Source organism: Cebidichthys violaceus, unplaced genomic scaffold (genome assembly GCF_023349555.1).
Source record: "Cebidichthys violaceus isolate CVI_PGR_0920_01 unplaced genomic scaffold, fCebVio1.0.p SCAF_27, whole genome shotgun sequence".
NCBI lineage: Eukaryota > Metazoa > Chordata > Actinopteri > Perciformes > Stichaeidae > Cebidichthys > Cebidichthys violaceus.
Window position 1 is genome coordinate 1628146 of NW_027176450.1, and position 16832 is coordinate 1644977.

Sequence of the window (16832 nt, forward strand, 5' to 3'; positions counted from 1 at the left end):
ATGATTGATAGAACATTTCATAGAAACACATTTTGAGAACAAGGCAAAAGTAGAATCAATCGAAAAGTCATCAAAAGTCGTGGTTGATTTCAAATTGATATGTTTTATACATTTTTTTAGCACATCTCTGTTTGTAAAGCAACTTTTCATACAATTCCAGAACAGAAATTTGAACATTCAGGTTAAAAATTTGTATTTCATTTTTTTTTTTATGTATTAAAGTCAAAGGTCTTTACAGAGGGGATTTTAGAGAGCTCTTTTTATCACTCCCTAAATCTGAAAATAATGTCAACGGCAATAAAAAAAATACAATCACTGTAAAGTATTTGAATGTGCATTTACAGTAAATTACTGGATACTAGGTGCATTACTTTCAGATTAAGTTACTGTGACATTTTTACAGTAAATTACAGTTAAATGACACTGGTATACTTATATATATATATATATATATATATATATATATATATATATATATATATATATATATATATATATATATATATATATACTTATAGTCTATATATACTTATATATAGACTTGGCATCAAATTACTGTGACACAGCAGTATGTTGCTGTCATATTATTGCATTGAGCTGTGATTGTAGTGAAATACCCATCAGATTATTATAGCAGTATGCTGTCGTAGATTTACAGACAATTCAAGCTCATATTTTCTGTGTGCTAGTGCCCCTGCATTGATTTCACAATAGAATTCTGAGTACAACATTTGTTAAATCCTGTGAAGTAAAAAAAGTGTAATTTATTGTGAAATATTAAGGTTAAATTAAAATGAAGGTGAAATATTGGAAATGATTTACAGTGTAACTTTGCTGGCACCTTCAACATGTCATCTTGCGCAGTCATTAGGTCAAAATGTGAGTTTGTCCAATACTTTGGTTTACGATCAAATACCATGAAGAGTTAATGACATTCTCCTCAGCCTCAGCTGTACTTATTGCTATTTAGCAAGACAGAGCTAAATAACAAATGTTATCTTGCCAGCACTCTAAACTAAGATGGTTAACATGGTAAATATTACCACTGTGAGCATGTTAGAATTCTGATGTTAGCATATAGGTACATAAAGCACCAGTGTCGTAACATAGCAAACTGGAGAATTTGGTCTTCAGGGCTTTCTGCCAGAAAGTTGTTATTTTTTTAAAAACCTAAACCATGATATTATTCCTAAACCTAACGAAGTCGATTTGTTACATAACCCTGAGGACATTTCTGGTAGAGAGGCCTCCCAATATCATCAGCTGTCAGACACGTTTTGTTCGATTGACCTGATGTGATGACCTGTAAGAATTGGACAAACCTGGACAGCAGATTTGATCCTGCAATGGTTCAACTAAGCTTCATTAAGATTGGCTTGTGTCAGGGTGCATTCACACCCAGTTTGAATATGGCTTTTCATCATGGCTGTATTTTGTCAAAAATCACAGCACCTTTTGTGTGTTGCGCCTGGATTTTAACCAGAATGTGTAATGTTTTTGAAGTTGGCAGATGACAATACCGTCATCAGTCGGATTACAAACACTTATATATAGAGACTTCATATAGAGAGGAAATCAACAACCTTTAGAGTGGTGCTCAGAGAACCTACTCCTCAACCAAGGAGCTGATTGTTGATTTTAGAAAAAAGGAGGCAAAGACGCACATCCCTGTCTACATCAATGGAGCTGAGGAGGAGCAAGTTAGCAGCTTGAAGTTCCTGGGAATCAGCATCACAAACAACCTGACATGGTCCTCACACATCTCCATCCTGGTGAAGAAAGCTCATGAATGTCTGCAATGCTTGAAGAAACTTGAGAAGGCAAAATTCCCGTTCCCAACTTTTAAAAGGAGCAACAGAAAGCATCCTGACTGCAGACATTATAAACTAGCATGGAATGTGCACGGCCCAGGACAGGAGGGCTCTACAGCGGGTGATTAAAACCACTCAGAACATCCCTATCTACTGAGCTTCAGGGATATTGGTGAGAAGAGGAGCCTGTGAAGAGCTAAAGGATATTAAAGACAAAACCCACCCAACCACAACCTGTTCACCCTGCTGCTGTCTAGAAAGAGATACAGAAGTATCAGCTGCAGAACCACCAGACTTCAAAACAGCTTCTTTCCTCTGGCTGTGAGACTCCATAATTCATTGTCCACCCTCCATACAATATTGTTTTTTTGTTGTTGTTTTTCTTTCCTATGTAGGAAATTGGGACTACAATCTAAATTGTGTTGTGCAACCCTGTCATACAATGACAAATACAAACTTTGTAACCTTGTAAAGTTCTTAATGTGAGCTTTAGCACTTTGTATCTGATTTTGGAGAATCGTTTTAATGCAGTGAATGGTGTAATCTAATAAAGAATAGTTTACATTTCTTAAAACATAGATTCAAAACCTGCAATCACTCTAAAAAGAGTTGACAGCCCTTAAATACACTAAGAGACAAGTAATGTAAATACTTCATGTTTTATAATGCTGTAAATGTTAACATCAGTAATATTTGTAAACATGGGATGGCTTGCATTTTCAAATATGATGAGATAATTTATTTATTTTTAATAATATTAGTATTATTATTTGTGGTTATTTGTAATTTATTGGGTCTGGTGAGGTCTGATGCTGTAAACCAAAGATGTAGGATTTGTTGGTTCAATAAATTGCATCTATCAACTGATAAAAGAAAATACACACAACCAGCTTGAATAACAAAACTTGGTGGTTTTGGGTAGTGCTCCACTTCATTCTCATGAAACTTTAATCACCTCTGGTTGTTGTGACGATTCAATCTTGGTAAAAATTGTATAAAAGTATAAAATAGTATAAAAATTAAAATAACATATGTTTTTGATGCTGCAGCTCGGGCATGGACTAAACATTAGAAGTGAACAGAACACTTTTTTTTTTACAACGTAAAAATCATCTCGCTTATCTATAATTCAGATCGGGGGGGCAGCGTTAAGCACACGGTAAAACGTGTGCACCCTTTGCACCTAAAGGACACAGAATTTGCAGCAGGAGGAATCGCATGCAGGTGCCCTTAAAGAGGGAGCGTGAACGGTGATTCGAATCAGTTGGCTGCACCGTGGACCATGTGTGCATGCATCCTCCCTTCCCTCCCATTCAGCGGTTTTAAAAAGGACACCCCCCTCCCCCTCCCCAAATCCTGCTCCCGCTCTGAGTGCAGTCATTTCTAGTGCAGAGAAATGTCCCTGGTGACACTGAGGGATGACGCAGGCTCTCTCTTCCTTTCTCTGTTCCACTACACCCCCCACCTCCTTCTCACCAACACCATCTTTTCCCTCTATTCACTTGCTCTCCCCTTCTTCTTCTGCTTCTTTTTTTTTTGCTCTGGCGCTCCCCCTTTTTCCATTTCCTCTCACTCTCCCCCCTCCTCCTCTCTCCCTTCATTCCTTCTCACTCTCTCTCCCTCTCTCTCCACTCCGGTACTGCAGTGCTGATTGTGATTGCACACACACACATACACTCGCGCAAGCACACACACACTCACACACTCACTCACTCACTCACACACACACACACACACACACACACACACACACACACACACACACACACACACAGGAGCGTAGCTGAGAGGCAAGGACTGCAGCAGCATGCACCAACCGCGGCTGAGCTGTTCGGGGACACGAGGAAGGGGGAACTGAGGAGAGGAAATAGTGTGCTATCTCACACCAGCCTACGTGGGCATCTTTGCAGCGTTCGGGAGCAATACATTTCAAGAGCGGATAGCTTATGTTATCCGGCCTTCCCCCCCTGCACTGCCTCTGCATCCCGTTCACCCTGCTCCTCCCACTCCAAGTCTTCCTCCTCCTCCTGTCTACAGCATCATTACACCAGACTACAGATTGACCGGGACTGGTCGAGCGGCGGATGGTCAGGTTTGCCCCGGCTGGAAGACACCTCTGTGGCTAAGCTAGATCTACACCTCCGCTGACGGCTGGATTGTAATCGACATCCGGAACTGAAAGACAAACCGTGAGCCGAAAGGAGCCTCGGATGTGTTGTGTCATTTCTTTTACCAGCGTTGTCATTTAGTGCATTTGCTCTATTTCGCTGCTTGTTTTTTGCCTTCTCTGAGACTGGCTAGCAGGCACTGCAGCATCAGGACCGCAAGACCCATGAAACAGTAGGGCATGAGGACCCAGGGGCGACCCAAAGGAAGGGCTTGAGTGCTTCCATTGCTACCACTGCTGCTGAGGTGCTTATCTTGATTTTTTTTTTTCTCCAGAAAAGGGTGTCTGGTGGGGGTTGGGGTGAGTGGTGACAGCACAGGTACCCAGGCCCCTGCAGAGGAGAGCAGAGCAGAGCGGGTGGCTCTTGCATAGAGGAGGCAGGCAGGACGTCCTGTGGGAAAGAGGGGGGAGAAGAAGGGCCGGCTCAAACGTTGGGCTCCTGATGGTGGCTATTTTTGTCTCCCCTAGCTGAGTGATTGGGACAGCGGGTGGAAGAGAAGATGCTTATGGCCCGAGACATGGCGCGGGACGAGGCTCAAAAGCTACACAGGAAGTGGCTGAAGCACCAGGCCTTTATGGCAGAACTGGCCCGCAATAAGGAATGGCTTGCCAAGATCGAGCAGGTGAGTGGAGGTGAACAGGGCATGATGATGGAGGGAGGGAGGGATGGAGAGGGAGGTCGGACGGGCCGGAGCAGGTGAGAGCATAACATGAGTGACAGTGGGTGTGGTGGCAGTGGAATGGTAATAGGTGAGAGTGTGAGAGATGTCATCACTCAGCTTTTCATTTCATCACTTTGCTCGGGGACATCCTGAATTACGTTCTCAAGGTTACGTCGCCATGGTGGCGGTGTTGTTCCGGTTCACAGGTGGTACATCCCCCCCCCCCCCGTGGTTCTCTGGTGTCTCTGCCCAGAGGTGAGATCACCTGGATTTCACAGCTCCGTTATGGAGGTTACAGTGAATCACACAGAGGACACTTAAAGCTCTGCAGCAGTGGAGGCTAAACATACAGAGGATGCAGGTTTTTTCATGTCCATGTATATACAAAAGGTGTCTAAACACATACACATAGTCAGCTCACATCATGAACACATTTTCAGGTTTGCCTTTTTTTTTGGGCCCCACATTCCCATCATGCTTTGCTCCCCTGACAGAGCAACCGTCCCATCCACACAGAATGTTCTCCATGCCCTCTGCCTCGGTGAAGCTCAGGTGGGCTCTTTATTAGTCAATGAGACTCCCTCCATCTCTGCTAAAGTCAAACAGTCAAACATATCGCTGCTGTCTTTCAGTAAGCCGTGATGATCGGCTCTGTCACACGTAAAGCTCCTGCTGCTGAGGAGGACATGTGGAGAACACAAGACCCAAGTGGGTTTAGCTCTTAGTGGAAATGTTTGCATAAGCCAATACTATATTATATTTTCATGTAGAAATGTGCATCGTTTATCACAGTGTAACCTCCTTTGATGCTTTTAAACAATTTAAACAGAATCGCTGACTTTAGAGATGCACTGTTTTATAATTGATTCAGATTGATGACATCTTTGGGATTTGGATAAACCAGGAAGTGCTTCAGTGTAAAGTGTGTGTGTTTTTTGAATATTGGATACTCAATTCGCTAATCTAGAAGCGAATGAGTTACTGCTGTCAGTCCTCTACCTGCACCGATGACACGGTGTGACTGAAATACATGACAAGTGGCTCCTGGACACATGTTTAAAAGAAAAATGTTGAATAATGCGATAGTGCTGGTGAGGTTTATCAGACTGTGACCTTGCTAAAATGTATTTACATCTCTGATAACATCCTGAGAGGTTTTGTTGACATTTCCAACCGTTTTAATTATTAATTCTTTATTGAATACATTAAAAAATTCATTAGACGGTATAGATTTTTACACATTCATGTTTTCGTAGTATATACGGTTATTATTAAATATTCATACAATAGTGGCGTAACAAATTACAACCATGGCCCATGAAGATGAGGCCTACTGCTGCATATGATCTAATGAGGAAGTCCTCATTAGCCGTCACTAAGTTCATCACAGTCTAGACCCTCCCAATTGAGCCGGCAGACACCTCCTCTTAGTTCAGTCTCGATGCAATAGAGAGAAAAGATTACTTGTATTGCTCAATGTGTGCAGATGGGTTTGTGCTTTTAGTAGATGACTCTTTCTTTACTTTGTCTTTGCTACAGACTGTTTAGAGTTACAGGTTTAGAGTCTGTACAGCCATATTCATACGTGTTCTGACAGTGTTACGTCCTGTGGCTTAGTAGTTCAGGATAATCTGTTTGTGATATTACAACATTAAAGTTGTTTTTATTCACAGTGGGCACACAAGATGTTATTTTTACAACGTCAAAAGTAGAGAGACCCGTATGTGGGAAAGTTAATAATCAAATGTAGCAACATTGCTCAAATGGAACTATAAAAGATGTAATCAAACAGAAATATGTTTGGAGCTCACTATGAGTGCTACTCCATGTGACATTAATGCCATAATAACGCCAATTTTATCATTCACTGTGAATTTAACAATACAGGCTACAAGACTATGGATGGAACTCATTACCTGAACCTAACATGATTTGCCAGATCTATTTTTACACTTACGTTTTTTGTTTCTATTTTTCTAGCGCTGAAACGATTAGTCAATTTAAGGATTAGTGAATTGATAGAAAATTAAGCTGTAATTGATTAATCGCATTTTCCGCGCAAAAGTCCGATCATTCTCTGGTTCCAACGGCTTTTCAAATGCAGGGATTTGCTGCTTCTCTCTGTTTCATAGCATTGTAAACTGAACAGCTTTGGGTTTGAGAAAAAAAACAAGTCATTTGAAGCTGTAGGATTCAGGCTTTAGGGAATGGCGACAGCCTTTTATCCCTGATTTTTGGCATTTTATAGACCAAGCAATTTATATAAATAATCAAGAAAATATCAAGCAGATTAATCAATAATGAAACATGCTAGTTGCAACCCCGATTTAATGTGTGGCTCTACAGCCAAAACAGATAATCAAATGGTGGAACAATGACATTTGCATATGTATATAAAGCGACTTAGTGGGACCGCTGTTAACATCCTCATCATATGCCTGTTATTATCTTCATCACTGGTGAAATAGAATGAAATGATTCATTCAACAGAAGCTGGACTCGAGTTGAGGACACTTGAGTTGGTGTCTGCTCAGCACACATGATTTTATTATCACAGATAACTAAAATATAAACTATATAGTATATGTGACTGGGTTTAAAACATTTCTTCATTTAATTAAATTAACTATATTCTGTGTCGTTTTAAAGACAAATATGTTATTACCAGCTCCTGATGTTCAATAGTGCAGTTTATATGCAGGAGTCAAACTCTGAAAAGTGAAGCCAATGCTGAAGTGCCTTAAACCTGCATTCTCTCTACTGACCATCAGGGGGCGACTGCTCTGGTTGTATTGAAGTCTATGAGAAAATGACTCTACTTCTCTCTTGATTTATTACCTCAGTAAACATTGTAATCATGAGTTTATGGTCTCAATCTCTAGTTTCAAGTCTTCTTCAATACAGCATGATGTTCATTTAGTAGATTATGTTCCTTTTAGAGTCAAATAGACCATAAAGCAGAGTATGCTACACTGTGATTGACAGGTCTCCACCCTATCAGAGCTGTAAACTGCATCTCTACATCACTTCTCCACAGTCCTAATATGGTCACTTACGTTTTTAAAGTCAAGATGGCAACGGCCGTAATCCAAGATGGCTGCCACTTCTTATCTACAGTCTATTGTTATATGGTATGTATCTTAAACCACTAGGGCACCATGACAACTTCTAACCAGTTGCCTTAAATATATGTTCACAATATTTTAAGATTTTGCCATAATAATAAAAAGCTATCAAGCCTACAACAAAACTCTGATCAGAGAGACACAGAGAGCTCCTCTAACTAGAACGACATCTCAGCTTGAAATGAAAATGAAGTGAAACAGGATACTGCTTTATTTCTGAATCATCAGCGTATTTGAATAACCTTTAACTCCAAATAACCAGATAAAACCAACTGGAAGGATTGACAGAAGATGGCCGCTACACAGAGGTTGTCTCTAACGTGCTGACTAACACAATTTCCTAAAGTTCCTGTGTATGTAGTCACATACAGACGATACCAGAGACACTCATGTCTCCGCCACCCTGCTAGCATCCCATAATCTACCCCCATGTCTTTCTCTCTCTCTCTGTCTGTCCGTCGTTTCCTGAGAGACGGAGAGAAAAGATGACGCCACGTGCTGCCGTGATCGGAGAACTCTTTTTGAAAGGGTTCCCGCCTCCACCCCTCACCTCTGTTCTCTCAGTACTTACTCAGCACATGAAGCATGAAGCAGCACATGACGCACAGCTCCCGGCCAACTCATGTGCGTGTGTGTGTGTGTGTGGAGGATCTGTGGGTGCTTCCCTGTTACAGTGAGAGGACTCACGGCCGACCTTGTGCCGAGCCTCAGCATGGGCTCAGGGGTCAACGCACAGACAACCCATGGGCCTGTCCGCCTGGAGCACAGGGATCAGTGACTGACTGATAAACACTGCACCGCTTACATATTTACACATGCCAAAATATTAGTGCCGTCTTAATATTTAGATACTGCCCCTTTCAAAAGTTGAAATAAAAAATTTCAAATCACTTTTTTACTCTTTATCGTCACCCTCCTTTACATGTGACTGGAGACAAAGAAGGTATGATGGCTTCTCTTTAAGACAGGGGTCTTCAACATTTTCAGGCCAAGGGCCCCCAAACTGATTTGGAGCAGGGACCCCCTACTATATATATATTGTATAAAATTGTGTTTTATATTAAACCGGGCCTGGTGCCATGTATAAACATACCTTGTTATTGTGCATTCAATACTAAGCTATTCAAATAATACACAGGTTCATATATTCATGTTTTTATTTTAAACATGTGCAAGGTACAGTGAGTAGGGTGGCCGTGCCACTGACATTTATAAACACACCTTGTGAACTGATACCAATGCCAACATCAACATTGTCTGTCAATTGCATGATAATCATGCATACAAGCTATTCAAATTGACGTTTTTATTTTAAACATAAATGTGGAAACGAAAAATGAGTGATGGCCTATTAGTGCCACTGCCATGCATAAACATACCTGTTATCTTGTACAATACTGAACTATTAAAATAATGGACTGATTCATGTTTTTTGGTCGAGTTACAAAACAATCCATTTTCGCTCATAACAATGTCCATACACTTGGATAGGAGCTGCAGTGTTTTAGCCAGGAATATCTTGCAAAAATGATTGCACAAGGATTCGTGGGTGAAGAAAATGTCATTTTTTAATTACAATTTTTTTTTTTTACAACGGTATCTTCTTTTAAAATAACATTGCAGCGTGCGTCCTTGTGTCTGGGATCTTAGTCAGCTGGGGACTGAATAGGCTCTCGGTCAATCACGGGGAACCTGACAGAGCCAGCACGTAACATGCGGCCTTGTGATTGGCACAGCAGCGATAGGGGCGGGTCCTCCTCTTTGTGTGCTGGAGGCTTGGAGGGACAGGTCCAGGCTAGTCTCGCGCTGTGAGTGAACCAGTGCCCAGCTTGAGAGAGCTCCTGTGTGTCGCTGAATGTGTGCATTTCTGACTGAAAGATAACATCTTCTGCCTCCAATTATCCATTCGTTGGATTCATGTTAATGTGTATTTAAAGGCATTTAAATTTGTGAATACATTTTTATTTTTTTTAATTGTCTAATCAACCAAAAATAATGCGGACAGCCTGTAGTATCTCCGCGGACCCCCTAGGGGTCGCGGAGCCCCTGTTGAAGACCTCTGCTTTAAGACATACATTCAGCATATATTTAAATTTATGCTTGAATTATCTATATTCTTATTTTTATGATCAAATAATAAATCCCAGAGAGCCCAAACTAAGAATGCATCTCTCAGCAGGCCTTTTTCACTGAGAACTTTTGCAACCCAGGCTCCAGAATAAAACATTAGCATTCCACATTTCTGCAAACGAGCGATATGTTAAATCTGGACGTCCAAAAACACGTTTTTTTTTAAGTTGCAGTCTTAATTACGTTCAGGTTTAGGGAACAAGACTACTTGGTTAGGTTTAGCAAAAGATCATGTTTTGGGTTAAAATTAAGTAGGTAACTTTTGGTTTTACACAGGACACGAATACCATGTCTTCTGGGTGAGAGTTCCGTGTTAGACCCATCTTTCCTCCCTACGCAGACTTACGCAGACTTTATTTAACATATAAACGTATCCTCATACAACGGTGCCTATGATATCTTACGAAATGTTACTCTTCATTTTTTATGCGTGAAAGCCAGCAACAGGTATGATTTTTTTCGCTTGTTACATGCATTCGTTCTTTTCAAAATAAACTTCCGCCTGCACAGGAAACAACAAACCTACTTAGTTAGAATAAGGTAAAGATAATTGTTTGGGTTCAAACAACAATGGAAGTGCGGTTACTTGAGTACGCAAGTTACGTGACATAAATCAACTGTGACATCTTTCACATGGGGAATGAACAACTGTGTCTTGGCTGAAAGATAGCTGTTTGTTGGACCCATCAACCACCCCACCTGCCCTGTGTGTCTTCGCTCATGATTACGTGGATAACATACGTAATAATTTTGTGGGATATCTAGGAATTATGGCACATTATTTTTTGTAGTTATAACAATGAATGCTGGATAAGAACTACCTGAACATATTAGTAAGTATCAGTCAGAAAATATAGTGCAAGTAATAAAATGAATGAATGGCTGAATTCCATTTAGCTGCTTCAGCTTCAGGGTCCAGGTATTGTGCATGTTGGCTTGCTGTCATAACTTACTGGGACTGTTATTAGCTTTTCTTGTTACATTTTCCTCAATTATTTATATCTCTTCTATCATGAAAGTAATGATGAACGTCACACATTTTATAATGTCAGGCAGGAATTTCAACACTGAACAACAGGGTTTATACCCTGCAGAGTTTGGTGGACTTTTTGGTGGATAATTGTCTCCATTTTAATTTTGTACCATCTAATATACAATATCATAAAGTAAATATTAAGCATAAAGATGTGATTTCAGGCTACTTTGGTTGTTTTAAACTATGCATCCCAGCGAGCATTTTTCTGTTGAAAAGACGTTCAAAATTCGTTCAAAAGTGAACGTTTTTTTAACGACTATTTGAAGATGTTGATTGAACACCAGATCAACGGGATGTCAACGGGATTTGCAATACTAATACTTTTTCATCCTTTACTTTGTGCTAATAATAGTATATCATATATCAAACCAGATACACATTTCTCAGTTGAAAGCCAATACTGTAAATCCCGGTGAAATCTGGTCTAAACGTGAACGTTTAATCAACATCTTCAAAAAGTCAGTGAAAAAACGTTCAGTTTTGAAACACTTTTGAACGTCTTTTAATTAAACATCACCGTGTTTTAAACGTCTTTTAAAGTCAAGATAATGTTGGGCTACAGCGACAGCCCATAAAGACAGTCTCCAACATGAACTTACAGTCACACGTTTGTTAACTTGGTCCATGATGTAGTACGATACCAGCTAACATGCTAACGCTACAAGCTAGCAGCCTCACCCGCATTGTGAACAGAATAAAATGATAATAATGGTGCTAATTTCCGTTTGCAATATTGGAATCCAGTAGTTCAAGTATTTACAAAGTATGTTGTTTATTCTGTCAGCTCGTTCACTTTGTTCTGCAAGTCCCGTGCCGAGTTTCCAGACCTGTGGAACTTTCAAAGTCCCTACGCATGCATGTTCCAGCAGTAAACACACACTCGTATTTTACATGAATATACAGACAGAATGTACACTGCTCTCATTACGATGTCCTGGGAGCATCTTGTTGACAGAATACAGTCTATAGTTCCATATAATATATATATATATATTTATGTTTTATATTTATATATTTATATTATCGTGTAGAACACATTTCACCGACCAGTGTAATATGACTTTGGAAATATACGTTAATAGTAACCATTATTATCTCTCTGTCAACCTACAACTGAACAAAGCATCAACATTTTAAAACAAATTGGTGTTTTGTGACGTTGATGTTGTAACTGCAATTTAGCCGGTTGAAAAGACGGTGAAAATAGGTCTTAGACGTTCAGACCGAATTTCAACCAGTTTTCAACCCTGAAATCAACGTTGCAATCCCGATTGGTGCTCACTGGGATTGTTCAATTAGCAATCAAGTTGTTTTATCCGGAAATGTATTTGCCACTACTAGATGAAGTAGCAGCGCTGATACATCGTCGCAAAAGGCTCATGCTAATGTGCTATGTTACACTGGGATTTAATTAATTACTTTTGTTATATTTATTGTCTTGATGCTCTTTAAAAGTATTGTATTTCCAAAAATCTCTTAATTCAAAACGGTTTAGAATCACTATATTTTCAACATCCAATGATGACTTTCAGAGGTTTAAACTTGTCGTAGTAAATTTTCAATAAAACGGGTACCAGCAGTACAATTAAGTAACGGTTTGTCACGTCTTTAATGCAGTATAGATTGACTTATTCCCCCTGCTGTTTACTGTTGCTTTCCAGATGTTGCTTATTTTACTTACTTTGGTAGCTTATTGTGCTGCATTCATTATCCTGAATACTTTTTTTTAAACACTCATCTCTAACCTGCACATCTGTATTTTTTGTCTATTACATCCATCCTGCTATTTTAATCCATAAAAAAAATACACTTTAATTTACTACATACAAGACTTATTAATCATGACAGCATGTTCAAACAACTGCTTTAATGGACAATAACTTTTTGTCTTGATGCCAATGATACTTTCATAAAGAACATGCCACTCATGCATTCACCCTCTGTAGCATATGCATTTTAGAAATAGTGGAATTTATTAATTTACTAATCCAAGACGCTTGAAAATACACTAAAGCTCATGCGTGCAAAATAGCATTTATTTTATAGCATAAGTATTTTTAGTGTATGTCACATCTAAAATTTTGTATCAGGCGGGAATAATCCAGAATTGTAAATAATGGCACATCCACTCAAAGTTGAAAGTTTGCTGGTTGGACATCGCCGTAGTAATACATACTTGTCAGTGTTGCATTGTGGGTTGGGCAGAAGGGACGACATGGCATCAAAGAAGGATGCTGCTATCTACATGAAGTGATATTTGCAGCATTATAACTCTTTTCAGTGTTTTGCTGGTAACTGCATACGTTGCATAGTGTTACTTTGATGCATCCAGTAGGTGGGAACACATTGTTGTTTGTGCCAGTAGTATAAAAGAAGCCCCATAATCCCACCCACTATTTCACTATGCTGCATCAGCATCACAAGAAAAGCCTGCAGAATCCGGCAACACAACTCCGCTGCCGTAATTGTGCGATTCATCCATGGTAGCCATTCAAATATCGCACTGTGTCAGCCGCGACTGCCTCAAACATATGCTTTTGTAGGTGCCCTTTGGATCCGACTGTGCCCAGGCTGTAGCACACACCCGCAGCCTCGTTCCTGCTCCACAAACCTTTGATTCTCTCTCGTTTTGCCTCCCTTCTTCCTTTTTACTCTGCCTTTCTGCTCTCCTCTCTCTCTCCACCCCCCCTCAGATTTCTTCTCCCTCTGCCTCACTGTGTATGTCAGAAAAGCCAAGGGAGAGGGAGAAAGATAGAGAGACCTGCTTTCTGCTGGCTCTGCATTATGAGAGGGGGAGCGAGTCTGGGGGAAGATAGGAGCGAGAGCGCGCGCGCGCGAGAGAGAGATAGATGTGAGCGAGTGAGCGCTAGCAGCAGTTAAGCAGAGAGCCGGTGCCAAGAGGAGTAATGCAGCACTGCATTATGAAAGCAATAGGATATAGGTCCAGCTCCCCGCGAAAAAAGATGAAGGAGGGGAAGCAGAATTTAGAAGATCGAATCCATCATGTCCATGGTTGTTATTACAACACGAGCTGAGTAAATTATGAAAATATCAACCGCGATCGTATGCAAGAATAATTTGGAGCAGAAACGCTCGCTTCTTAGAATATGAATCAAATCTGCAGAGACTTTAAGTCACAATGCTGCAAAAAAACATTTCCAAAAGTCTTGTCAAAACACCTCAAACTCAGTTAAGGAGACAGGTGATAATCTGTTTTAGGGGAGAGCTTCATTGACACAAAGGGGAATGTGCCACAAGCTTTGATCTCCCTGCATTTCCTCATCCACATCACGTCATGAACAAAGCCCAAGATTCAGGGGAGGGGAGAGGAACAGAGGAGCACAGAGCAGGCGTTTATTAGACTTACCACACATGATTTTTTAGGTCAGCCCGAGGCCAAACTTTGCCCCACACACCTGCCTATCTGGGGGGGTCCGAGACAAAACTGAATTCAGCCACTCTCTTTTAGCGCCATGAAATGTTAACTCTCACAGTGACATTTTGCAATAGTGTAATTTATTAAAACAAGATCCACAGGTTCCTGGTAAAGAATAACATGTTTCGCTTTGGTATGTCTGTGTAGATTTGTTAGGGCTGTTAATATAGTCTTTTTTTCTCTGAAGGCCAATTCCCTTTGGTAGAGACAATCCATCAAAGGATATCAATTATGGGGTCAGATCAGTCTCAATAATTGCAAATGCACACAGAAAGACTCACAAATGCAAACAGAAAGATTCACAAATGCGCACAGAACAATTCACAAATATATTCGATTTACAAATGCACACAGAAGGATTTACAAATAAATTTGACTCACAAATGCACGCAGAACGATTCACAAATATATTTCTGCATTTGTATGTATTTGAGTGTGGATTTTTTCTATTTGTTTGTGGATTTCTATGTATTTGTTTGTGGATCGCATTGCATTTGTTTGTGGATCTCTCCACATTTGTTTGTGGGTTTTTTGAGACTCCCCTGCCGTGGCCGGATTCACAAATGCGTTTTTTTCAACATGGACCTATCTGTAGCCAATCAGATGTCAGCCTCATTTTCAAACAATCACATGAGCGCAGCTCCCCCCCCTCCCCTCTCCACGTGGCTGCCAGCGTGCTGTGTTCACACCAAACGCGACGAATTATTCGCGCTGCATTAAATGCGTCATTCGCGCCGCCGGTCTCGCCGGGGACCATTTGTGTTCATTCGCAAGAATCGCGCTAGATGTGCCGGAGAGGGGGCGTGGCTTATCGTCCTGGAAGCCGTTCAACTGTCCGCCATCAACCTATTTCTGCTTAGTACTTGTTGTGGAAGTCCCAGATACCCCGGGAAACTGAACGCCGTCATGTCTGGGTTCATAACATAGTCCGGAGGAGCTCCGTGAATTTTATCGAGCTGTATCCACCACTGTCTAGCAAGCCACCAGTTGGCTGGTTTACTACAGCTATATGAACCCCAAATAAACAGACTATGTTATGAACCCAGACATGACGGAGTTCAGTTTCCCGGGGTATCTGGGACTTCATCAACAAGTACTAAGCAGAAATATAGGTTAATTTGTCCATGGTTGATGGCGGACAGTTGAACGGCTTCCAGGACGATAAGCCACGCCCCCTCTCCGGCGCGTCTAGCGCGATTCTTACGAATGAACATAAATGGTCCCTGGCGAGACCGGCGGCCTTGTGTTTGGTGTGAACACAGCACGCTGGCAGCCACGTGGGGAGGGGAGGGGGGGAGCTGCGCTCATGTGATTGTTTGAAAATGAGGCTGACATCTGATTGGCTACAGATAGGTCCATGTTGAAAAAAACGCATTTGTGAATCCGGCCACGGCAGGGGAGTCTCAAAAAACCCACAAACAAATGTGGAGAGATCCACAAACAAATGCAGTGCGATCCACAAACAATTACATAGAAATCCACAAACAAATAGAAAAAATCCACACTCAAATACATACAAATGCAGAAATATATTTGTGAATCGTTCTGCGTGCATTTGTGAGTCAAATTTATTTGCAAATCCTTCTGTGTGCATTTGTAAATCGAATATATTTGTGAATTGTTCTGTGCGCATTTGTGAATCTTTCTGTTTGCATTTGTGAGTCTTTCTGTGTGCATTTGCAATTATTGAGACTGATCTGACCCCATATCAATTACCTAAAATCGTTGGTCGTGTGAAAAAAGATGGATTTAGAATAAAAACATTTCGATTTCAGAAATAGAAATGTTTTTGAAATCTAAAATGGTGAACAGATATGTGCAGTGCAGTTCACAAATTTGTGGTAGCAAGTGAAGCAGCAATCATCTCAGCCCATATAGGAAGCATAAGCTGACATCAAAGGGTACGAGTCACTCAGCCAAGAAAGGAGAGTCCAACACAAAATGGCATTAAAAAAAAAATCGGATAGGTTTAACACCTGGGAAAACACATATTGACTTAAATTCATGTCATGGTTTCGGTCAGCGTTTAACAATTGGTCTATAACAGTCATCACCTTTTGTGTCCAGGAGGGTCAGGAGCTGATCCAGGAGAAGCCGGAGCTGCGTCCCGTAGTTCAGCAGAAGCTGGAGGAGATCAGAGAGTGCTGGTCCGACCTGGAGAGCACAACCAAGGCCAAGGCCCGCCAGCTCTTCGAAAACAACAAGCCCGAGCCGGCAATGAAGAGTTACTCGGACCTGGACAACCAGCTCTCCCACCTGGAGCAGCAGCCCCCCCAGCTGGAGCAGGTGCACCATCTGCCCACCTTCAACGAGCAGCTCCAGAAATTCCAGGCAAGTCTCGGAGCTCTCACTGCCACCATCTCTTGTAATACACTAAGTGTCACCAAAACCCAAATGTTTCTTTCACATGTGAAACACTTTCACCTCAAGAACTTAGGTACAGTAGTTTTATTCTACTCCTCATT

General features: G+C 40.9%; 1 protein-coding gene across 2 annotated transcripts in view; it reads left to right on the top strand.

Moving 5' to 3' along the window:
- Positions 1–3475: 3475 nt before the first annotated feature.
- Positions 3476–16832, top strand: part of sptbn4a (spectrin, beta, non-erythrocytic 4a) — a 30159-nt gene continuing 16802 nt past the window's right edge. Inside the window, exons 1-3 of one of the 2 annotated variants that reach the window (XM_068721385.1) lie at positions 3476–4223; positions 4447–4601; positions 16435–16698. In XM_068721385.1, the coding sequence (XP_068577486.1) occupies positions 4479–4601; positions 16435–16698 (387 nt within the window). In that variant the 5' untranslated portion in view covers positions 3476–4223; positions 4447–4478. Of the gene's footprint in view, positions 4602–16434; positions 16699–16832 lie in introns of both variants that reach the window. The other variant, XM_068721384.1, reaches the window with a different exon arrangement.